Below are 26113 nucleotides of genomic sequence, written 5' to 3' on the forward strand. Positions count from 1 at the left end.
TAGTCAGGCCTGTACTTTAGAACCATCACTCTTACACCATTAGCACAGAAAACAAATTTAAAGGTAGGCCAAACTTGAGAAACAAGGTTTGGCTGCGAACTGTTGCAGTAGTCCAGGCAGAAAAGACAGGGCCTGAGCCAACATAACTGCAACAGGAATGGAGAGGTTGAGACAGATGCAAATAATGTTAAGAAGCTAAGATGCAAATAATGTTAAGAAGCTAAAGTTTTCTGTGACTGACTGGATTGGGAAGAATGTGTAAGAGAAAGCAATTTCCAATGATTCCAAAGTTGACTATATAAACAGTGGCACATTCACTCAAGGTGCACTATATAGGAGAAGAAATAGATTTGGGAAAAGTAAGTCTAGTTTGGATTGTAAGGTAGTTTGGAAAAGACATCAATGAAATGTATGCATCTGGAGAAAGCAAGCTGTTCTTGTTTCCAAACATTAAAAGTTGAGGTTCTGAGGCCAGACATCCTGGGTTTAAATTCTCACTATACCATTTACTAGCTGTGTGACCCTGAAAAGCTATGGCAATTTCTGAGCCTCAGTTTCTCACCTATAAAATGGGGATGACAATAGCAACAACTTCGTAAGTTATTATGAGGATTAAATGAGATCATACAGCTAAAGCACTAAGAAGAGTATACATACAACAACCATTTAACAAATGTTAATTCTCTCTCTGTGTTATTCTGTACCCATACCCTAGCCTTCAACTTTTATATTCCCACAGGAATAACTCAGAAGTTGAGGTTGGTGCAAATTTTCAAACCAACAAAAAGAATAAATAGAAACTTTCAAGGTTTTCTAGTTCTCCGGAATTCATATACCTGGATTTAGACTATGTATTCATACAGAAGAAGTAAATAAAACCTAATTAAAAATAAGTTAAAAAGTGAACTATAACATAGAGAACAAATACAATCAATGATAATACATTGTTCCTGACCATAACAGTAATACAATAAATGTCTGCTAAATGGATAAATATTGAGAACAAGAGGAGAAGGAGGTGAGAGAATGAGATGGTTGGATAGTGTCATCAACACAATGGACACAAGTCTGAGCAAACTCAGGAAGATCGTGAAGGACAGGAAAGCCTGGTGTAGTGCAGTTCATAGCATTTCAAAGAGTAGGACATAGCGATTGAACAACAACAATAAATGGATAAATGATTCTGTCATCAAAACAAAATGCAGGTATGAGCACAAAAAGTTTAAGTTGGCATTCTTGCATTTGTTTACATCAAAAGTCAATTTAACTTGTGTTGTAAGTACATTAAAAAAACATTTTAAAAGCCATTTCTTCAACTTATCTCATTATATTAAATTGATATCAATTATTCTATTAAAGCCTACATATAGGAACATTACTGTCAAATGATCAACTCTCATTATATAATATTAACCATAAGAACTAAGATATTTTTATACCTCTTTTCGCATTCCATAGTTTGTTTTGGCTTGTTTCTTATGACATAAGTTGAATGATTAAGAATCCTAGAAATAAATCAGCACATTAATTTCATAATATATTAAAGAGAAGAGTATATATACATGATATAAAAATGTTGATAATAAACTGCATCTGGTCCATGAAGATCTTTGCTAGAAAACAATATTTAAATATTATTTAGATCAGATGCCCATAAGTTCACTGGCTATTATGAAGGAATGAAGCTCACCAATTCTTCCATGCATTTTCTTTTATAAAACCTTTTTCGAGGCTTGGATATTTTCCAGCCATGTTATTTTCCTGTGCATATCTAACTTTTAGCTGAGATAGAAAATAAAGAGATGCAGATTGTTTAAGTATCATCATAACTGATTTCATTTTTCCCAGCATAGCAAATGATACAGCCATGTAGATGTAATAAACAATCATTTTGCCAAACAATAAACCTTAATTCCAAATGCAAAGCCAGTGCTAAAGTTCAATTCTTTAAAAAAATCCACAAGTCTATAAAACTTTTAATAATTGAATGAAACAATATATTTGAAGAAAATCAAAAAAAGAAAGAAAAATAGTGATAAACCATTACATGAGAGAACCATTTGTTCATAATTTTATATAATTCTAAGTATTGATCTCAAAGTCAAAAGCAATGAACAATAATCTATCTTTAATATAAGTAACTAATATATTTGAATTAATATTTATTTACTATAGATATGTTAATTTTCAATTTTAAAGTTTAGTTTTATAAGAAGTAGAATATCTGCCTTTTATTCAAAATAATATAATCAGATGTCAACTATCAAAAGAATACAGAGAAGAAGAGAATTTCAAATTAAAGATGCATATTGACTATTAAAATATATAATGAAATAAATATGTTCGTAATTCCAGAAAGATGGTTTCATAAAGAAACCAATTTCCATTACCCCAGTTTTTTCTCACTAGCTAAGATCTAGTAGAGCCTCAACAGGAGGAAGCTACAGTGAGAGGCAAATGACCAGTATCACACACAAAGCAGTGTAGCTTTGCACCTAGTAATTTCTAGATTACTGACACCTTTATCCTTCTTTGTGTGGACAGGCACTAAAATTGTATCGAATCCCCAAATGCAGAGGAATTTAGATAATAAAATATCTAAGAACATCAGGAAAAAATACATCATTAAAGAGTAATTTTTTAAAAAGGAAGTGAATCCTAAGAATTCTCTTCACATGGAAAAATATTTTTTCTGTTTCTTTAGTTCTGTGTATGAAATGATGGATGTTCACTAAACTGCTTATGATAATGATTTCATGATTTATGGAAGTCAAATCATTATACCAAACACCTTATACAAGGCTGCATGTTAATTACATCTCGATAAAACTGAAAGAGTAAAAAATTGATTTAAAAAGGAAATGTATCCTTTTTAGCACTGCAAAGTATCCTTGGAGAGGGTGAGGGTCAGAATTATTCCCTTGGAAGGGGGCGTCAAACTACAATGCCCTCCACTGCAGTAAATTCGGAATTCTCCCCACACCACACACACTAGTGTTGTGACTACTGATGTGCATGAGTCACATCAGAGGAGAAAGAAAAATGTTGAGCTCTACTTACTGATAAAATATATTTTATATTGAAAATTCTCTGAAAAATTTTACTCTGTACATTGATATTTAATGTTTTACTGTGTGATACTCAAGAGTCAAAATAAATGTTTGTTTTATCTAAATATCTATTCTAGATTATTAAAACACTTCCATAATCCAGGTACCAATACTGAATTTTAGGTAGAAGAGTATATATATAATTCAGCTGCATCAACCTGGCCACTTAATACTTAAGGTGTCCACAAACTCTAGATACCTTGATGCACGTCCTGCTGCTCTGGTCCTCTGGAAGAATTTTTCACTGAATGATGCTCTATAACATAAAGGCCTCCGTCTGTATTCATATTTCACGTACATCAACCAAACCAAAAGATGGAAGAAGTAAGATGTTTTGGGAGAGGATAGGGAAGTCATTAGTAAAGCAAGCAGAAAAGAAAGAATGGATAGATTTTAAGGGTTGAGAGAACTACCTAATTAGTTATAACAAGCTAGAAGTTAACATGATGCTCCTCAAATTAAGAGTTCATATGATCAGAAAAAGAAAAAAAAATCACATGAAAAAGTAATGTACATAATTTCTATAATTCAAAACTAAAATACTAAACTGCTCAAAATCTGATTTTGCTTTACATGATCCGTAATTAATTATACTTCAATATAACTTTTCATAATTACTTTTTAAAATTGAACTGTATTACATAGTACTCAGAAGTACATCTTTCCACAGTAAGTAAAAACTCTCAGGACACACATAAAAGCAAATCAAATACTTATTAAAAGTAAATATGTATTAGAAAATACTACAGAATAAGCTAACAGGAATGAACATGCTATGCGGAACCAATCAACTGAAGCTATTCATTGCAAAAGTCTTCATATAATCGTTTCTTTAGCATGAAAATTAAATTTTAAGAAGCCAGCTAAACATTTACTTAATAAGCCACACAGTAAGAAAATCAGTATAAGAAAGAGCAGCAGCCACTTCTCTAATACTAAGATACCCACTTCTCTAATACTAAGATACATAAGTAGAGTTGGTGGAAATTTGAAGAATTGGCTAAATAATTTACAGAGCAATATTATTTTAAGATAATAGTTTTTTATTTAACTTCCAAAATTATAGTAAAAATAAAATTTTTATTTGTGGAACAACTATTTTAATATAGACAAGGTCACTGACTCAAGGGGACTTCAATACACTCAAATACAAGTAAAAATAATCCAATCTTTTAAGAAAGAGGATAAAGATTAGCTTTTAAAAATTTAACAATAAACTGTCAATATAAAGTAGTTTAATATATGCATCTCAATTAGACAAAGAAGGGCAGTCTTCTAAATAACTAGGCTTCAGACTTTGAACACTTAGGATTTATCTACTTGATGGTTTATTTGGTGATCTCTTTTCCCACCCTTTTTGATTACTAATTCTGTGCAACATTCTCTTGTTATTTTCCTAGGATAGTTCCATCTACCAAGTACTAGTATAAACCTTATTAAAGAAATTACATATATCTCTTAAAAAAAACAGTGTAAACTAAAGTGGCAAAGCTGCTCTAAGAAAGTCATCACTGAACTCAACATAAGCTGTTTTTAAATTCCCTCTAATTTTGAAACAATGGCTGGCTTCTTTTAGATTTAGCTGAGAGTTAACACTGCATTTACTTTCCATTAATAGCTAGCTAAGAACAGCTAAATAGCAAGCATACAGTCAAAGTAGAAATCCTAAGTGGTACTTCTTGCTATACAAGAATAATCTTACCCCAGATAAATTATTTTAAATCAATACTACCAATAAATAAACAAAAATATTGTAATGATTATATTAAAACTTAAAAAGAAATATTAAAACTTCTGGTTGATTTGCAATTTTAAATAGCATTTCAGATTCTTCATCTAATAAAGCTAGAATCTAAAATGATACTTTGTGAAAGGGGAAATCTACAACCAGAGAAGGTATAAAAACTCAAATCCTCTAAGGAATATATTCTTTTAAAAGATTACTTTTGTCTTTTAGACTAACTCAAATTTATGTGTTGTAACAGTAAACAACAATTTAATTATCTAAATCTAAGAGATATAAGCAATAGCAGGATATTTTAGAAGGAAGGATGATATGATTTAATGGAGAAAATAATAGATTCAGCATAAGATAATTCTGAGCCCAGTTTAAGTTTAGCCATGAACAGAATTGGTTAGGGATGTAAATTGTCTATAGATTACACATTTTAAAAGTAAAATATACTCCTTACTTTATGTCCAGATATCATAAAATTTTAATGCCTTCAAAAATTAGACATAATTATAATATTAATGTCACTGATTATTAATCCAAAAAGCTCTTATATTTATATGCACTAACATCTGAAAAGGAATAGAGAAACAGTTCAGAGAAAGAAATTAATTTTGCATAAATTTCAAAAATAACAAAAATTATGTACAGAGAACATATTAACTAAGTTAATGGTTCATACTAGCTTTAAATTTGATCTCATTTTCAAGTAATTAACCAGTAACAGTATTAACAAATACCTACTATGTACAAGGCAGAGCTAGGTACTGCTTTGTACTTATTACAAACTATCAAAAACCAAGACCTATGAAACATCATTTGATATGTTTAGGTTGAAAGAGTAATTTAAGCGAGAGGGATAGATGTAAAACTATATAATAGGAGAAAACTGAAAATATAGAAATGATATATATGGCTATATTAAAATCTAAAATTATACACTCAAATGCAATTCTGGACATGAGGGAAATACATATTGTTGTGGGTTCTTATAAAATCAATATTCTCTGTTCATAATGATAAATGTAATTTTTTCACCTGCCAAGTAGGGGAGGTAGAAAACTTAACTACTTTATAAGCTACATAGAGCAGGTGGTGGCTTGCTTCATCATACCTCTTAAACCAACGGGGCCATCAATACTTTAATTTTACTGAAGGGGGGAAAATACATACAACCTCATAAGTAGTCAATTTTTGAAAAGGCCCATTAGAAATGAAACACAGGAAAGATTAAAAGATAAGCTTCAAAAAGGATGACAGAAAAGCATGACAGAAAGTTATGACAGAAGAAAAATGTCAATTGGGAATGAGGATCCATTAGATATAGAAGGGATAAAGATATTTTCTAGTATGGTTTTTAATTCTATAAATGTAGTAGCAGTGCAAAAAGAGATACATAGTGGTCATTTTAAAAACTATTATAGTGGCCCCTAATACCACATATCAGTCACTGAATAAGTTTTAATAGTAATTATTTTTCAAAACATCTTTAAGCAAATGCCAACATACTTTTTTAAACATCCTAAAACATGGTCCTGTGATCCATAAACATTTATTGCTATGAATATGTAAAAAACATAACAGTTATCCAAGTTAAATGCACCAAAATTATTCTTTTAATTTTCTTAAAACAAACAAACAAAATCTCAATTCTGCTTTATGATTTCAAAATTATTAACATAAATGTAGCACTCTCAGTACATGAAGATGGCAATAACAGCCAACCCTCAGCAGCACGCAGAACCTTCTCTGCATAAAAAATAGACTTGCACTGATTTTATACGCATTAACACAAGGTCCTGCTCATTGCCAATAACATGCCTAGCCAGAGGGAGAAATGCTCCTTGACCAAGACACAGACTAAAGTGAACCTGTGATTCTCAAACTGTCACACTGATTTAATCAGTGATTATATAATTCAATTTTAAGGAGTTTACACATATCCTGAGTAACTCAAAATCAGATAAAAAGCACACTATATACTTGTGACATGTACTTAGAAAAAATGCTTATAACATATAATGCTATTATTAGCTAACATGAATATCAATTATTATTATTTAGTACAAAGGAATAAAAAAGATACTTAAGCAATAAACAGAATGACTATATGAGTATAAATTATTCTGTTAATTATATATGTAATTTTATATTTCTTTCCTAAGTATTTCCTATTGTCTTTTAGTAGATGGTCTTCTTGTTTACTGTTTATTTGACAATCTTTAAATATAAAATTTAATGATTATAAAATTTTCCCATATAAATCTCATTACTGAAAAAAATACCTGTTCTTCTGCTCTTGCTGCAATAACTGAACGGCTATTTTCCTCAAATCAGTTACTTCCTTCAAACCATCATCCTCTTCCTCAGCAAGTAGTTGTTCTTTCCCAAGTCTGAAAGGTAACATAAACGTGATTATCCAAAGAGTAAGGCAGATGATATTTTATGCCAGCTTTCAGATGGAGAAACCATTTTTTGTTTTTACTAGCACGTGAAATGTTCTTTTATTTAAAATGTTAAAATAAGAAATAAAGAATATTGAAGGAATATAAAAACATATTAATATCTATCCTCTCTACTCAATAGGAAATGTCACATTCTGGTTATATTAATATAATTAATGGCTAACAAAGTAAACTGCATTACCATTTTGTAATTTCTGAAATGTGAAATGGCCACAGTAAAACAATGCATATTCCCCATCTTGAGTATAATAAGGACCACAGAGCTCTATTTGGCCTATCTTTAGAAAAAAATAGAAACCGTTATGAAAATTTTTTATTTTATCAAACCACTCTGCTTTTATCAGTTCATTTATTTTGATTTTTAAAATCTCTGTATAAAATGTTTAAGTTGTAGAAACGCAAAATAGATTCAGATAAGATTGGAAAATTTGCCCAAAAACTTCATTAAAATATATGTATCTTTTTTGTCATTTAAAAAGAACAAAGAAATTTTAAAACTGTTCTCTAAACTCTAGTAATTTTATCCCAAAGGCATTTCATTTATAAAATGCTGTCAGTGACTTCCCTGGCAGTCCAGTGGTTAAAACTCTACACTTTCACTGAAGAGGACACAGATTCAATCCTTGGTGGGGAAACTAAGATCATGCATGCTGCATGGTAAGGTAAGTAAGTAAGTAAATAAACAAATAATGGTATCAAACCTAAGACTCTGTATCTTTACCATATCGTGCATGCTACTGGAGTCTCTCAAGGTAAGACAACTGTCTTCATGCAATAACATGAGAAAGTAAGAGAAAGATGAAACACAAAGAGTAAAGCAAAGCACTGTATCTCCTTACGGGGCACCAGAGATGATTGATTAATGACTATTAAAAAGTTACCAATGAGGTCATTTGAGGGAAGCACAATACAGAGAAAAGAGAAAAACGTGGGGATCAGAGAGCTAGACACACACCCAAGGTTCTAGTGGACACTAGCTAAGTGGTTTTAGAGAAGAAACACCTTCCTTATCTGTAAAAATGTGGACAATATCTACCCTGTAGGATTTAGTGACAGAGAAGGCAATGGCAACCCATATCAGTACTCTTGCCTGGAAAATCCCATGGACGGAGGAGCCTGGTGGGCTGCCATCTATGGGGTCACACAGAGCGGACACGACTGACGCGACTCAGCAGCAGCAGCAGGATTTAGTGAAGATTAAGTAAGAAACTCCAAAAGAGGAACTCCCCAGGTCATTAGGTGCCCAATATGCTACTGGAGATCAGTGTAGAAATAACTCCAGAAAGAATGAAGGGATGGAGCCAAAGCAAAAACAATACCCAGTTGTGGATGTGACTGGTGATAGAAGCAAGTCCGATGCTGTAAAGAGCAATATTGCATAGGAATCTGGAATGTCAGGTTCATGAATCAAGGCAAATTGGAAGTGATCAAACAAGAGATGGCAAGGGTGAACGTCGACATTCTAGGAATCAGTGAACTAAAATGGACTGGAATGGGTGAATTTAACTCAGATGACCATTATATCTACTACTGCAGGCAGGAATCCCTCAGAAGAAATGGAATAGCCATCATGGTCAACAAGGGAGTCCGAAATCCAGTACTTGGATGCAATCTCAAAAACAAAAGAATGATCTCTGTTCATCTCCAAGGCAAATTATTCAACATCACAGTTATCCAAGTCTATGCCCCAACCAGTAATGCTGAAGAAGCTGAAGTTGAACGGTTCTATGAAGACCTACAAGACCTTTTAGAACTAACACCCAAAAAAGATGTCTTTTTCATTATAGGGGACTGGAATGCAAAAGTAGGAAGTCAAGAAACACCTGGAGTAACAGGCAAATTTGGCCTTGGAATGTGGAATGAAGCAGGGCAAAGACTAATAGAGTTTTGCCAAGAAAATGCACTGGTCATAGCAAACACCCTCTTCCAACAACACAAGACAAGACTCTACACATGAACATCACCAGATGGTCAACACCAAAATCAGATTGATTATATTCTTTGCAGCCAAAGATGGAGAAGCTCTATACAGTCAACAAAAACAAGACCAGGAGCTGACTGTGCCTCAGATCATGAACTCCTTATTACCAAATTCAGACTCAAATTGAAGAAAGTAGGGAAAACTGCTAGACCGTTCAGGTATGACCTAAATCAAATCCCTTATGATTACACAGTGGAAGTGAGAAATAGATTTAAGGCACTAGATCTGATAGATAGAGTGCCTGATGAACTATGGAATGAGGTTCGTGACATTGTACAGGAGACAGGGATCAAGACCATCCCCATGGAGAAGAAATGCAAAAAAGCAAAATGGCTGTCTGGGGAGGCCTTACAAATAGCTGTGAAAAGAAGAGAAGCAAAAAGCAAAGGAGAAAAGGAAAGATATACCCATTTGAATGCAGAGTTCCAGAGAATAGCAAGAAGAGATAAGAAAGCCTTCTTCAGCACTCAATGCAAAGAAATAGAGGAAAAGAACAGAATGGGAAAGACTAGAGATCTCTTCAAGAAAATTAGAGATATCAAGGGAACATTTAATGCAAAGATGGGCTTGATAAAGGACAGAAATGGTATGGACCTAACACAAGCAGAAGATATTAAGAAGAGGTGGCAAGAATACACGGAAGAACTGTACAAAAAAGATATTCACGACCCAGATAATCATGATGATGCGATCACTAATCTAGAGCCAGACATCTTGGAATGTGAAGTCAAGTGGGCCTCAGAAAGCATCACTATGAACAAAGCTAGTGGAGGTGATGGAATTCCAGTTGAGCTGTTTCAAATCCTGAAAGATGATGCTATGAAAGTGCTGCACTCAATATGCCAGCAAATTTGGAAAACTCAGCAGTGGCCACACGTCTGGAAAAGGTCAGTTTTCATTCCAATTCCTAAGAAAGGTAATGTCAAAGAATGCTCAAACTACCGCACAATTGCACTCATCTCACATGCTAGTAAAGTAATGCTCAAAATTCTCCAAGCCAGGCTTCAGCAATACGTGAACCGTGAACTCCCTGATGTTCAAGCTGGTTTGAGAAAAGGCAGAGGAACCAGAGATCAAATTGCCAACATCTGCTGGATCATGGAAAAAGCAAAAGAGTACCAGAAAAACATCTACTTCTGCTTTATTGACTATGCCAAAGCCTTTGACTGTGTGGATCACAATAAATTGTGGAAAATTCTGAAGGAGATGGGAATACCAGACCACCTGACCTGCCTCTTGAGAAATCTGTATGCAGGTCAGGAAGCAACAGTTAGAACTGGACATGCAACAACAGACTGGATCCAAATAGGAAAAGGAGTACGTCAAGGCTGTATATTGTCACCCTGCTTATTTAACTTATATGCAGAGTACATCATGAGAAACGCTGGACTGGAAGAAACACAAGCTGGAATCAAGATTGCCGGGAGAAATATCAATAACCTCAGATAGGCAGATGACACCACCCTTATGGCAGAAAGTGAAAAGGAGCTAAAAAGCCTCTTGATGAAAGTGAAAGAGGAGAGCGAAAAAGTTGGCTTAAAGCTCAACATTCAGAAAACGAAGATCATCGCATCTGGTTCCATCACTTCATGGGAAATAGATGGGGAAACTGTGGAAACAGTGTCAGACTTTATTTTGGGGGGCTCCAAAATCACTGCAGATGGTGACTGCAGCCATGAAATTAAAAGACGCTTGCTCCTTGGAAGAAAAGTTATGACCAACCTAGATAGCATATTCAAAAGCAGAGACATTACTTTGCCGACTGGGGTCCGTCTAGTCAAGGCTTGGTTTTTCCTGTGGTCATGTATGGATGTGAGAGTTGGACTGTGAAGAAGGCTGAGCGCCAAAGAATTGATGCTTTTGAACTGTGGTGTTGGAGAAGACTCTTGAGAGTCCCTTGGACTGCAAGGAGATCCAACCAGTCCATTCTGAAGGAGATCAGCCCTGGGATTTCTTTGGAAGGAATGATGCTAAAGCTGAAACTCCAGTACTTTTGCCACCTCATGAGAAGAGTTGACTCACTGGAAAAGACTCTGATGCTGGGAGGGATTGGGGGCAGGAGGAGAAGGGGACGACCGAGGATGAGATGGCTGGATGGCATCACTGACTTGATGGACGTGAGTCTGAGCGAACTCCGGGAGATGGTGATGGACAGGGAGGCCTGGCGTGCTGTGATTCATGGGGTCGCAAAGAGTCGGACACGACTGAGCGACTGAACTGAACTTAAGTAAGAAACAGGAAAGCATGTAGCACAGATCCTGGTAGATGGTAGGTATTCAACAAATACTCTTTCTTTTCTGATAAAATATGGTAGGTCAATTTCTATCATTTCATAAGATAAAGGATACAGAGAAGATCCAAAGTAAATCATGTTAATAAAATAGAGAAGTAAATACCGTTAAAATTACCATAACCAGTCTCATGTAATGTAAAGTTTATTAAGCCAAGAGTCAGAACACCTCAGTTTGAGACATTTGAAACTCCAGGTCTCAGTTTCCTAATCGGTCAAATTATACCAATACTATCTGTTTTAAAGAACAGCTAAATAGCTTAAATGAGGCAATGTATGGGAAAGTATAATTTTCTTCAATAATAGTAATAGGGGACATTATAATTACACTTATGGAGAAAAACAGTGTATATACTACATTCAGCTTATATGTTTACTATAATTTTCAGCTTCATTGAGGAAAGCAGACAGATGAAATATTCACAAATTAACTATCTGAAATTAACAGGTAAATGAACAAAAAATTATTCATTCAAGCAGAAATATCTAATGATATTTCAAGGATTAATAAGCAATACTTCAATTTGCAAATTCAGGTGTGCTTACCTTTTTTCATCTCCCAATTCTTCATTTTTCTGAGATTTTTCAGGACCTTTCTCTTTTCCCTTACATAAAAGAAAGTTATCATTTTAAATTGTATGGTTCACTTTTGTGAGATTAAGGAGAATGTGTTATTGATATTTGTATAAAGTTTTCTTTACCTTAAGGAAAGCAACAAATGTTCCAATATGTGCATCTCCTTGTTCAGGAACTACTACATCATCTGTGTTGGCATCAGTAAAATCATACACCTCCTGGTCTAAGTATAGATTAATACTTATTAGAAAACACAAATAGTAAATAGTGTGCTCTGACACTGCAGTGCTTAGAAAAAAGTATCTTTTTCTCAATAAATGAGTTTATCAAAGATACTATAAATTGGCGGCTTCCCAGGTGGCGCTAGTGATAAAAAACCCATCTGCCCATGCAGGAGATGCAAGAGATGTTGGTTCAATCCCTTGGTTAGGAAGGTCCCCTGGAGGAGCGCACAGCAACCCACTTCAGTACTCTTGTCTGGAGAATCTCACAGAGAGAGGAGCTTTACAGCCTATGGTCCATAGGTTGCATAGAGTTGGACATGATTGAAGCAACTTAGCAAACATGTACATACTATTATTTTTAAAGCCCACTTTAAAAAATATATTCATTTTTAAAAAGGGATATATACATGACAGAAAAACAGCAGACACCTTATGAATTACCTTTCTGAGAATCAGGTTTACTTCCTATTGAGTGACTGTCATTTCTTGATGTCTGCTCTCTATTTGATTCTGAGACTTGAGAATGAAGGCTGATTGTGTCATCATCTGATGGCTGAATGCAATAAGTAAAAAGTAAAAATTAAGCATTTTAAACATATGATAAGGATTAGTTACTTTAATTACATACATGAAGTACAGAATACCTGATTCAAATCTCCAGTTTTAAAACCAAAAATTAATATGAGGTTTACTGTTTTGCTTTTAAAACTGCACATGTCTTTTGTTTAACTTGAGGTCATAAAATGCAATGCTGATCACATTTTTAAGCAAAATAAATGAAATGTGTGCAAGTGCCTATCTACTTCAAAGCTCTAGTAAATTTTTTTGTTTTTCTATTAAAATCTTAAAATAGTTCAGTAATAGAAAAGACTCACTTCTGTTGTAGACAATCGTTTCTCTCCATTATCACTTCCAATTCCAGAGTCAGGACCATGATTTTTATTTGGATAAAAATCTTCCATACTATGGAAATACAAATTCTAAGGGCAGTTAAGGTTTTCTTCTTAAATAGATAATACATAATTGACCTAAAATTTCACTAGATAATATAAAATATATACTTTTGATATGTAAGATCCTTAAAAACATGAGGAAAAAAATATTGGATCATATAAAACACTTTATTCATGTTCCTCATGTAACAGTTTCACGTGCTCTGTTGTAAAATAGGTTACAATAGCCTTAACAATAGCCTATTATTTCTTCTAAGAGATTCAGAAAAGCAGAGAGTCCTGCTAGAAAATCATCTTGATAAAGACCTATTTTTCTTATGAGTTTGTCAAATTTCACCATACAATGCTGAAATGTCTTTTAATCTTAATACAATCATTTCTTCTTCATTATCTAAAAATATATTTAGCTTCATAAATAAGGACCATTAAGTAATTAAGAGAAAAAAGGCCAAAAAAACGCCTGTAAAACATTGAATAAGCAACTGTTTTGGTGTGAGGAAAGAGCTGTCCTTGTAAATTTCTGAATTACAGTATGCCGCCCAAGTTGCAAAATAGTTCTCACATTAATTTGCAAATTTACCATATACTGTACATTGACCACTGATTATATGCCAAGAACTGGGCTGTTTTTTTTTAAGTATTTTAAAGATAATACTTCACATTCCTTGTGAAAATTCTAGCAGGTTATTGGTGCTTTCTCATTTTACAGAAAAGGAAACTGAGGCCAGAAGGGGCTGAAAAAATGACCCAATGACATACAACTTGCAAATGGCAGTCTAAGTTTTATCCCAAGATTATCTAACACTGAAGTCCCTGATCTGCTATATTTCTTCCCCAAATACTGATTTTATACTTTTCAGGAGTATATCAACAAACTTAGGGAAGCAATTACCAAGGGTTAAGGCACTATGCTGAACACCTGAGATGAGATGAATTTTAATGTTTGCTTTCAAAGCTTTCTCAGCCCAGAGGGGGAATATGTTTATCTGTTCTGAAAGATATGACAAAGGTAAATGGGGCTTCCCAGATGGTTCAGTGGTAAAGAATCCACCTGCCAAGCAGGAGACGAGGGTTTGATCCCTGGGTTGGGAAGATCCCCAGAGAAGGAAATGGTAACCCACTCCCGTATTCTTGCCTGAGAAATCATAGTCAGAGGAGCCTGGCAGGCTATAGTCCATGGGGTCGCAAAAGAGTTAGACACAACTTACCAAATAAACAATAAGAACAAAGGTAAATATAAATTTCTCCTTGGGAAGGTGAGGAAAGGCTTCACCCAAGAAAAAAGCATTTGAGATTAATCTTGAAGGATGAAAAACAACAATTGCTAGCATTTGCTGAGTGTCTACATTGTGTTAGATACTATGCCAGGTGCACCTCATATTTTATTTATAATGAAATTGTACGATTTATGCATTATTATTTCTTCTTACAAATGAAGAAATAAAGCTAATAAAAGTTAACTTCCCAAAGGGAAATATTATGACATTTACTGAGTATCATTTACTGAACTAGTTGCTAGGCACACATTTAATTCTCACAACAAGCTTTTGAAATATGTATTGTTAACATTTTAAATAAAGAAACAGGCTCAGAGAGATTAAATAACTTACATAGGCCAAGGAGGAATTAAGAGGTTAAACCATGATTAGAACTGAAATCCATCTAACTCCACCGCCCAATAATACATCCATATACTATACTATACTAACATACAATGGCGTGTTTGAAACAGATGACAATGATAATAATAAGCTATTTGTTGAGGAATTAATAAGACTGTGATAAATACTCTATATGCATTATTTCATTCAATCCTGACAACATCCATATGATTATTTTCCTTTTCACATACAAAAAAGCTAAAAACCAGAGATCATATGATACAAGGACATACAGTTATAAAGAGTTGGAGAAGAGCTTCACCAAGATATTATGTCTGACTCCAAAAGCTGAAGATAAGTATAACTACTACAATGCCTATATAGAATAAAGAGTTTACAAAATATCAAGGAAAGGTATTCTAAGTAGTAAGAACCATATAGCCAAGACCATGAGTGAGAAACTAGAAAGTACATACAAGAATTGAGTAATTCAATACCAGCTCTGTGTGAGAGATAAGTGCACCCAAGAGCCACAAATAAACTCTACTGATCTGTCCTGTCCAATACAGTAGCCACTAGTCATGCTTGGCAACAGAGCATTTGAAATGTAACTAGTCCAAATTGAGACATGCTACAAATGTAAAATACACGCTAAATTTCAAAGATTTAAAAGAAAGTGAAATAACTCACTAGTGTTTTCTTTTTGTGATTATACATTGAAATTTCAATTATGAAGGAGCTTTATACAGTCAGCAAAAACAAGACCGGGAGCTGACTGTGGTTCAGATCATGAACTGCTTATTGCCAAATTCAGATTTAAATTGAAGAAAGTAAGGAAAACCACTAGACCATCAGGTACGACCTAAATCAAATCCCTTTCGATTATGCAGTGGAAGTGACAAATAGATCCAAGGGATTAGATCTGATACAGTGCCAGAAGAACTATGGATGGAGGTTCAAGACACTGTACAAGAGGCAGTATTCAAGACCATCCCCAAGGAAAAGAAATGCAAAAAGGCAAAATGGTTGTCTGAGGAAGCCTTACAAATAGCCGAGAAAAGTAAAAAAGCTAAAGGCAAAGGAGAAAAGGAAAGATATACACATCTGAATGCAAAGTTCCAAGGAATAGCAAGGAGAGGTAAGAAACCTTTCCTCAGTGATCAATGCAAAGAAATAGAGGAAGACAACAGAATGGGAAAGACTAGAGATCTCTTCAAGAAAATGAGAGATATCAAGGGAACATTTCATGCAAAGATGGGCACAGTAAAGGACAGAAATGTTAAAGACCTAACAGAAGCAGAAGATATTAAGAAAAGATGGCAAGAATACACAAAAGAACTATACATAAAAGATCTTAGTGACCCAGATAACCACAATGGTGTGATCACTCACCTACAGCCAGACATCCTGCAGTGCAAAGTCAAGTGGGCCTTGGGAAGCATCACTACAAACAAAGCTAGTGAAGGTGATGGGATTCCAGCTAAGCCATTTCAAATCCTAAAAGATGACACTGTGAAAGTGCTGCACTCAATATGCCAGCAAATTTGGAAAACTCAGCAGTAGCCACAGGACTGCAAAAAGTCAGTTTCAATTCCAATCCCAAAGAAAGGCAATGACAAAGAATGTTCAAACTATGGCACAACTGCAAGCATCTCACACTCTAGCAACTGCTACTGCTGCTAAGTCACTTCAGTCGTGTCCAACTCTGTGCGACCCCATAGACGGCAGCCCACCAGGCTCCCCCGTCCCTGGGATTCTCCAGGCAAGAACACTGAAGTGGGTTGCCATTCCCTTCTCCAATGCATGAAAGTGAAAAGTGAAAGTGAAGTCACTCAGTCGTGTCTGACCCTCAGCGACCCCATGGACTGCAGCCTTCCAGGCTCCTCCATCCATGGGATTTTCCAGGCAAGAGTACTAGAGTGGGGTGCCATTGCCTTCTCCGCATGCTAGCAAAATAATGCTCAAAATTCTCCAAGCCAGGCTTCAACAGTGTATGAACCATGAACTTCCAGATGTTCAAACCTGGATTTAGAAAAGGCAGAGGAACCAAAGATCAAATTGCCAACATCCATTGTATAATAGAAAAAGCAAGAGAGTTCCAGAAAAACATCTACTTCTGCTTTACTGACTATGCCAAAGCCTTTAACTATGTAGATCACAACAAACTGTGGAGAATTCTGAAAGAGATGGGAATACCAGACCACCTGACCTGCCTCCTGACAAACTTCTATGCAGGCCAAGAAGCAACATTTAGAACTGGACATGGAACAACGGACTGGTTCCAAATTGAGAAAGGAGTACATCAAGGCTGTATATTGATACCCTGCATATTTCACTTACATATAGAGTACATCACACAAAATTCCAGGCTGGATGAAGCACAAGCTGGAATCAAGATTGCCAGGAGAAATATCAATAGCCTCAGATATGCAGATGATACCACCGTTATGGCAAAAAGTGAAAAGAAATTGAAGAGCCTCTTAATGAAAGTGAAAGAGGAGAGTGAAAAAGTTGGCTTAAAACTTAACATTCAAAAAACTAAAATCGTGGCATCTGGTCCCATCACTTCATGGCAAATAGATGGAGAAACAATAGAAACAGTGTCAGACTTTATTTTCTTGGGCTCCAAAATCCTTGCAGATGGTGACTGCAGCCACAAAATTAAAAGATGCTTGCTCTTTGGAAGAAAAGCTATGAGAAACCTAGACAGCATATTAAAAAGGTATATAAAAATAGACATTACTTTGCTGACAAAGGTCCATCTAGTCAAAGCTATGGTTTTTCCAGTAGTCGTGTATGGATGCGTTAGACCATAAAGAAAGCCGAGTGCCAAAAAATTGATGCTTCTGCAACTGTGGTGTTCGAGAAGATTCTTGAGAGTCCCTTGGACTGCAAGGAGATCAAACTAGTCAATCCTAAAGGAAATCAGTTCTGAATATTCATTGGAAGGACTGATGCTGAAGCTGAAGCTCCAATACTTTGGCCACCTGATGAGAAGAACTGACTCATTTGAAAAGACCCTGATGCTGGGAAAGATTGAAGGCAGGAGGAGAAGGGGACGACAGAGGATGAGATGGCTGCATGGTATCACCAACTCGATGATCATGAGTTTGAGCAAGCTCCAAGTGTTGGTGCTGGACAGGGAAACCTGGCGTGCTGCAGGCCATGGGGTCACAAAGAGTTGGACACAACTGAGCAACTGAACTGAACTGACATACTGAAATGACATTTTTAATATATTGGGTAATGTAATATGCATTATTAAAATTAATTTATTATTTTTTAAATGGGTTACAAGAAAATTTAAAAATTACCAATGTGGCTCATATTGCCTTTCAACTGAACAGCATTGCTAGATACCATCTTCAAAATCTATCTCAATTCTGTCCACTCCTTTTCGTCTCTACCGCAATAACCCTATTCTAGACCCCTTGATCTTTTGGTAGTACCACAACACCCTAACTAGTCCCCGTGTTTTTACTTGTTTGCTTCCAATGTATTTTCTCTATAAGAGCCACAATAGTTTCTTTAAAAATAATTTAATCATGTTATCCTCCTGTTTATAATTGTCCAATGACTACCTACTGCACTTTAAATAAAATTCAAACTTCTTACCACAGCCTCCAAAGCCCCCATATAACTTCAGCCCTGACTAACTTTCCAAAGTCAACTTGTACCACAATGCTGGCCTCCTCTCAGGTTGTTTTAGCATACCAAGTTTCTTCCTAACTTAAGACCTTTGCACATGCCATTATTTCTGCCTGAAATGCTCATTCCCTCACTCACTCCACAGCTAGCTTTTCTCCTTTCAGGTCTTGACTTAAAATCTCACCTTCCCAAAGAGACACTCCTCAACCACACTCCTGAAACATGTTCCTTCCCTTCAAAGCACTCACCAAAATTTGAAATTATGTGTGTGCGTCTATGTTCTTGTTTTATTTAACAACCAACTCATCCACTAGAATGTGAGCTCCATGAGGGCCGCGGCCAATATGTAATTCAACAAACCCTGAATCTAGTGGTAGGCACTCAACTTAAATAAATAAATGACTAATATAATGTATGTCATTACTAAAGTAATTTTGAAATAAATATACAAACATATTAAAGAGATTAGTATATGAATTAATTTTAATTTTTGTAGAATTGTTTGGTCTACTGTCATTGGAAAAGACTCTGATGCTGGGAGGGATTGGGGGCAGGAGGAGAAGGGGACGACAGAGGATCAGGTGGCTGGATGGCATCACTGACTCGATGGACGTGAGTCTGAGTGAACTCCGGGAGTTGGTGATGGACAGGGAGGCCTGGCGTGCTGCGATTCATGGGGTTGCAAAGAGTCGGACACGACTGAGCGACTGAACTGAACTGAACTGAACTATCATTTATAATATTAAGCAAACTAATCCTTTGGCAACTAAATTTAATGCTCAGATTCTTAATCATTCTAAGGCAACAAAAATATTTGAGAAAAATCCTATTTTGGATTCAAAAACTTGCACTGTTAACAATAATACTTACTACGCTGGCATTCCACGTAGTCTAAACTATGCCATAAATACAATAACAAATCTTTAAATATTTTAGTCAGGGACAGTCTCCCTTTGTATAGTCTCATCCTACTCCAAATTATTTTCCATACTATTGGATGGAATTATGTTTTCATAAAATCTTTCAGACCAATCTATGTCTCAAAAGGATGAATTAAAAAAATACATCAAATCTAACATTTCAAAATCTTTTAAGGAAAAAAAAAACAATATCAAACAGAATATCAATTATAAATCATCCCTGATCCATACAGAAATGAATCAAAAAATATCCATATAGAAATGCATCAAGAAAACGGAGGTGAAAGGTAACCAACCACACATCTTACTCTTCCACTAACCTCAGTTCAAAGTCAAATTCTACTTATTCCAAATGTACAGCACAGTGATTACAGTAGAACATTAATAGTTGTCAAGTGCTGAGAAATTAGTTCTTCTGTACTAGCAATGTCAGAAATATATTTTACTTTACATTTTACTACTAAAAGCTTTAATAATAAATTTTTTGAGAAAACTCCAAGTTTATTCTACCATCAGAGGTTCACTCTATGATGGTGATATTTCACTTCAGCTAATTACTGATTTTAACACTAGACCAATCATCCTAAGTATATTCAGTTCACTCAAAATAAACAAATATCATCTATATATAGAGAGAAGACACCATCGTCATGAAATCAGAATATTACAGAATATTACATTACCTGTCTGTGAGAGGTTGGGAGGGCATTCTTTTACTCAATGATGGAAGATCCAGAGAATCTGGTTTCTTATCCATTCTGCAACACGCTTGGATATTTAAGTATTTAAATATGTGTACTTTACCTTTTAAACATATCTGTCAATAAATAATAGAGTAAGATTATAGTTCCAAATATAAAGTCATTTACCAATTTATTAATAAATTTTAATAACTTCAAATTACTCTGAGATATAACAATCATGATATCATGATAGATACTTTACATATTTAAATACTTTGTACTTCTGACACTAGGTGAAAAAATCTGACAGCACTGACAATAACTAAAACTATTCTGGTGTGCTGCGAGTCATGGGGTCGCAAAGAGTCGGACACGACTGAGCAACTGAACTGAACTGAACTGGATTGTGGTCTCTGTTCTCGTTAGAAAAAACTAAGTTAATTTTTCTGTATTTCCCTGAACTATTTCGTTAAAAGCACAAAGTACAAACCACTAAGCAATATAAAAATTATAATTCATAAAAGTTGCCTTCACTAGAAAAAATGCTGCTGCTGCTGCTAAGTCACGTCAGTCATGTCCAACTCTGTGCAACCCCATAGACGGCAGCCCACCAGGCTCTTCCATCCCTGGGATTCTCCAGGCAAGAACACTGGAGTGGGTTGCCATTTCCTTCTCCAATGCATGAAAGTGATAAATGAAAGTGAAGTCACTCAGTTATGTCCGACTCCTCGCAACCCTATGGACTGTAGCCCACTAGGCTTCTCCATCCATGGGATTTCCCAGGCAAGAGTACTGGACTGGGTTGCCACTGCCTTCTCCAGAAAAAAATGAAAAGAAATATATTCATTGTAGTGGTAAGAACAGAAGAAAAAAAAATAACCCACGTAATTCTTTAAAGTAACCTCATCAGAACCACTAAGTTTAAACACTGGAAGAAAGTTAACCAAAAGAATGCAAATACAGGATAAATTTGTTGAAAGGTGTTATCGTAAGCCACTTAAAATAAAACAAAACAAATTTTTAAGTGGTCAATTCAACTAATATAATATCCAGGAAAATTATTTTCATTGGCAATAAAGAAAAAGAATAATGAGGGGGAAAATACTGTGTGAAAGAAAGTATTTTATATAAAAAAGATGGACAATGAGCATTAGGGAAACAATAATTTTGCTTTACAAAGGATGACTGCAGTCACCATAAATGTTATCAAATAAGTATTTCTCAAAATTTAGAAGAGAAAACGTTGTTTTATGGAAGCACATAGCAACACACAAAAACAATCAATAAAGAAGACAATAGAAATAGCACATTAAAACATAATTATCATTTCAGGTAGAAAGGAAAAATGGTTCTTAGGTAAATCTAATGGTTACCAGATCTGACCTAACCACAGAAAAATTTCGTTTAAAAGGAAAATGTAAACCATTTGTGCTTTAGAACATAAATATATTACCAATTAAAATATATCCTATTATCTATCCAAATTTGTAAAAATTATCTATTTCCAAGTTAAATGCTGAAAAATTACTTTGGTAAATTTAATTTATATCATCATAATTCACATATAGTTTTAAAATCAAAGAGAATTATCAAACAGGTAACAAAAAATTAATCCCCTGTTCCACCTCTTTGGGCTTCCCTGGTGGCTCAGAGGTTAAAGCGTCTGCCTGGAATGAAGGAGAACGGGGTTTGATCCCTGGGTCGGGAAGATCCACTGGAGAAGGAAATGGCAACCCACTCCAGTACTCTTGCCTGGAGAAACCCATGGAGGGAGGAGCCTGGTGGCCTACAGTCCATGGGGTCACAAAGAGTCAGACACGACTGAGACCCAGTCCCCACATTTAACTCTTTCAGTTGGTTTATGCTTTTTATCTTCATATTTGTAAATAACATGGTTCTAGTGGTATTTTTTATTTTTCAATTATAGATTTTATTTATCAAGATCTTACTAAGGAGGATGAGGACTTAGATTTCTTGTGTTATCAACACCACTGACGTACCAGATAGATGGGCCCCAGGCTGAGCAGCTGAAATCTATCCCCTGTGGACAGATACTTCAAGATAAAGATAATGGCAGGAAAAAGGAGGAGCCGAGTCCTGCTTGAACTTGGACAGAAGATAAAGAGACCACATATTTCTCATTCTTAAGGTCAAAGAGGCCTCTCTAACTACACATGTGCAGAAAGGCTCCTCAGTAGGTCAGAGAAGGAAGGGGGCACCAGACCATAATATGCTCTTCTTCCCAGAAGCCCTTGCCTTGGAATCCATCTTGGCTAAGAGATGCACACACACACAGGGGAGGACCCTGAGTTAAACCAAATAGGGATTCAGAGCCAGGTAAAAGCCAGATGACTGGCCAAACGAGACTTGGAAAAAGTGCCCTTTATGAATGATTTAGGGCTGGTGTGCTCCTCCTCACTGGCTGGGGAGGGGGGTACAGGGGGGTGGTGCTCAGGGTCGACCACTTTCTCTCCAGGTATGTATCTCTGCCTTGCTTCTCTCTTAAACAAACTGTTTCTCTGTGTGCTCTCCGACTTGTGTTAGTCGCTAAGTTGCGTCCAGCTCTTTGCAACTCCATGGATTGTACCCCACTGGGCTCATCTGTCTATGGACTTGTCCAGGCAAGAATACTGGAGTGGGTTGCCATACCCTTCTCCAGGGGATCTTCCTGACCCAGGAATCGATCCTGGGTCTCCTGCATTTTAGGCAGATTCTTTATCGTCTGAGCTACCAGGGAAGTGCTGTGTCTCTAATAATATACTATGTACCTGTTTTTCCAGTTTTTGCCTCCTTGAAACATTCTTACTTTCAAACAGGGGCAAGAGTTAGCTAAATTTTGCTTCTAGCCTCTAGGCAGAGGTTCAGTTTCTAGACAGGGAACTAAGATCTTGCTTCAAGCCACTGCTCACTGCCATCTGCATGAGATCACCGCCACTATCACATATCATAAAACCACCATTCTCCCATCACCAATCCCTATCAACTCATATAAACATACTTGCTCCCTCTTCAGAAGCATAACATAGTGGTTGGAACATGAACTCTGGAGTTAAGATTGCCTTGGTTTGAAACCAGGCTCCACCACATGCTAGTCATGTGACCTTGGAAAAGACAGGAAACAGCTACAGCTCTGTTTTCTCTTTTATAAAATGAAGTATAATGACAGTACTTATTTTATAGGGTTGCTATAAGAAATGAGTGAATGTATGTAAAGCATGTTCAATACAGTGCTTGGAGCATGGTAAATGCCATATAAATCTTTGTTATTATTACATCTATGTCACAATTTTTCATTAAATCAAAATCTAGTATTTACAACAATATGACCAAGAAAGTAGTCACAGAGGTTAGTTAGATTCATTTCCTTTCTCTTGTAAGTTTTTGTTTTTCCTAAAGTGACTACTTGCCCCATTTTCCTCCTTTGTTTAATTTTCTGATGCAAAGAACTGACTCATTGGAGAAGACCCTGATGCTGGGAAAGATTGAAGGCAGGAGGAGAAGGGGACGACAGAGGATGAGATGGTTGAATAGCATCACCAACTCAATGGACATGACTTTGAGTAAGCTCCAGGAGTCGGTGATGGACAGGGAAGCCTGGTGTGCTGCAGCCCATGGGGTCACAAAGAGTCGGACATGACTGAGCAACTGAACTGAACTAATAATTTTCTGCGTGCCTACTACTAATTCATTCCTGACTCTGACAGAACTGTAAAACGTCTCTCCATACTGACAAGTACATCAAGTCAACTGTTAACTTCTTTATTATTTTTCTATTTTCTTTTGGGAGACAACCCTCCCCCCACCAAACTGATTGGTTGCTAGACTCTAGGTCCATGCATACCAGTCTATCTTAGACATAAAGAATTCTTCTTATTCCTTCATCTTGATATAGTACAGCCTCTACTGGCTTTCTAGTAAAGTGTGCAGGACAGCTAAAATTTCTGAGATCTTGCATGTCTGAAACTGTCTTTTTTTTTTTTTCTATCTTACAATTGACTGATAGTTTGACTTTACAAATTTTGGAATATTCCTTCAGTCACTGAAGGCATCATTCTAACATCTTCTAGTTCCCCATGGTGCTGCTGAGAAGTCATTCTGACTACCATTGCTATGAATATGACCCATTTTGTCTTCATGGAAGCCTTTCAGTCTCTTTCATGTTAGAAATTATTTCTACAATGTCTAGTGATCCATGGCTGTCTATTCATTTTCAAAAGAAAAATGATAAGTCAAATGGAAGCTCTATGTAAGAGGGAGAAGTTTATCAATGGTCAGCCCATGTCTAGAGAACAGATCGTGACTTGTGCTTCAGGGGACTGCCAATGATCAGTATACCTACAGGTCTTTTCTCCTAGTTCCATCAGTCTACCAAGAGAGAAATCATCCATCCTAAGTCACATAAGAGAGGCTGCCAGCATTCTGGGAGCCAAGCAAGAGAGGTCTACTGACACTCCCAATATTCAGTACATATGCATTCACTGTTGTCAGTATGGGATCTCATTTGTGCCTATAGCTGTACCTGCAGCCCCTAACTCTGGTTGAGTCTCTCTACAGCTATGCTATCCAATACAGTAGTCACTAGCCACATGTGGCTATTTAATCTAAATAAAACTAAAACTGCAATTCTTCAATCACACTATATACTTTCAAGTGCTCAATAGCCACTTGTGGCTACAATACAGGACAGTACAAATATAGAACATTTCCATCATTACAGAAAGTTCTAATAGACAGCACTGCTCTAAAGAGTAAACTCCAGGCTTATGCTGAGGGAAGGAATGATACTCATTTGGCTGATGAGCTGAGGAAGAGAATCTGAGAGAATCCACCTACTCCTCAGAGTAAACCCTAGGTTTCTGCTAAGGCAAGAAGTGGAAGTCATGTAGCTGTGGAACTAAGGGCAAAATCAGTGCAAATTTAGATCTGTATTGTTGAATATATTAACAACTAGTCATGTAAAACTATTGAAATTTCAATTAATCAAAATGAAATTAAATGGAAAATGTTATTCCTTAGTCACACTAGTCATATATCAAGTACTCAATAGCAATAGAGGAAAACAATAGAATGGGAAAGACTAGAGAGCTCCTCAAGAAAATGAGAGATACCAGGGAACATTTCATGCAATGATGGGCACAAAAAGGACAGAAATGTTAAGGACCTAACAGAAGCAGAAGATATTAAGAAAAGATGGCAAGAATACACAAAAGAACTATACATAAAAGATCTTAGTGACCCAGATAACCGCAATGGTGTGATCACTCACCTACAGCCAGACATCCTGCAGTGCAAAGTCAAGTGAGCCTTAGGATGCATCACTACAAACAAAGCTAGTGAAGGTGATGGGATTCCAGCTAAGCCATTTCAAATCCTAAAAGATGACACTGTGAAAGTGCTGCACTCAATATGCCAGCAAATTTGGAAAACTCAGCAGTGGCCACAGGATTGGAAAAGGTCGGTTTTCATTCCAATCCCAAAGAAAAGCAATGCCAAAGAATGCTCAAACTATGGCACAACTGCAAGCATCTCACATGCTAGCAAAGTAATTCTCACAACTCTCCAAGCCAGGCTGCAACAGTACATGAACCATGAACTTCCAGATGTTCAAAGCTGGAATTAGAAAAGGCAGAGGAACCAGAGATCAAATTGCCAACATCTGTTGGATCATAGACAAAGCAAGAGAATTCCAGAAAAACATCTACTTCTGCTTCATTGACTATGCTAAAGCCTTTGACTGTGTGGATCACAACAAACTGTGGAACATTGAAGAGATAGGAATATCAGACCACCTGACCTGCCTCCTGACAAACTTGCAGGTCAAGAAGCAAGTTAGAAACGGAAATGAAAGAGTGAACTGGTTCCAAATTGAGAAAGGAATACATCAAGGCTGTATACTGTCACCCTGCATATTTCACTTATATATAGAGTAC

General features: G+C 36.0%; 1 protein-coding gene across 1 annotated transcript in view; it reads right to left on the reverse strand.

The window, feature by feature from the left end:
* LRCH2 (leucine rich repeats and calponin homology domain containing 2) overlaps positions 1–26113 on the reverse strand; it is a 105242-nt gene that overhangs the window by 32956 nt on the left and 46173 nt on the right. Inside the window, exons 6-12 of the mRNA XM_018044281.1 lie at positions 20184–20317; positions 13254–13341; positions 12820–12931; positions 12280–12377; positions 12125–12183; positions 7128–7235; positions 1440–1505 (exon numbers count right to left, since the gene is read on the reverse strand). Of these exons, the coding sequence (XP_017899770.1) occupies positions 1440–1505; positions 7128–7235; positions 12125–12183; positions 12280–12377; positions 12820–12931; positions 13254–13341; positions 20184–20317 (665 nt within the window). The remainder of the gene's footprint in view (positions 1–1439; positions 1506–7127; positions 7236–12124; positions 12184–12279; positions 12378–12819; positions 12932–13253; positions 13342–20183; positions 20318–26113) is intronic.

This window comes from Capra hircus (assembly GCF_001704415.2).
Source record: "Capra hircus breed San Clemente chromosome X unlocalized genomic scaffold, ASM170441v1, whole genome shotgun sequence".
NCBI lineage: Eukaryota > Metazoa > Chordata > Mammalia > Artiodactyla > Bovidae > Capra > Capra hircus.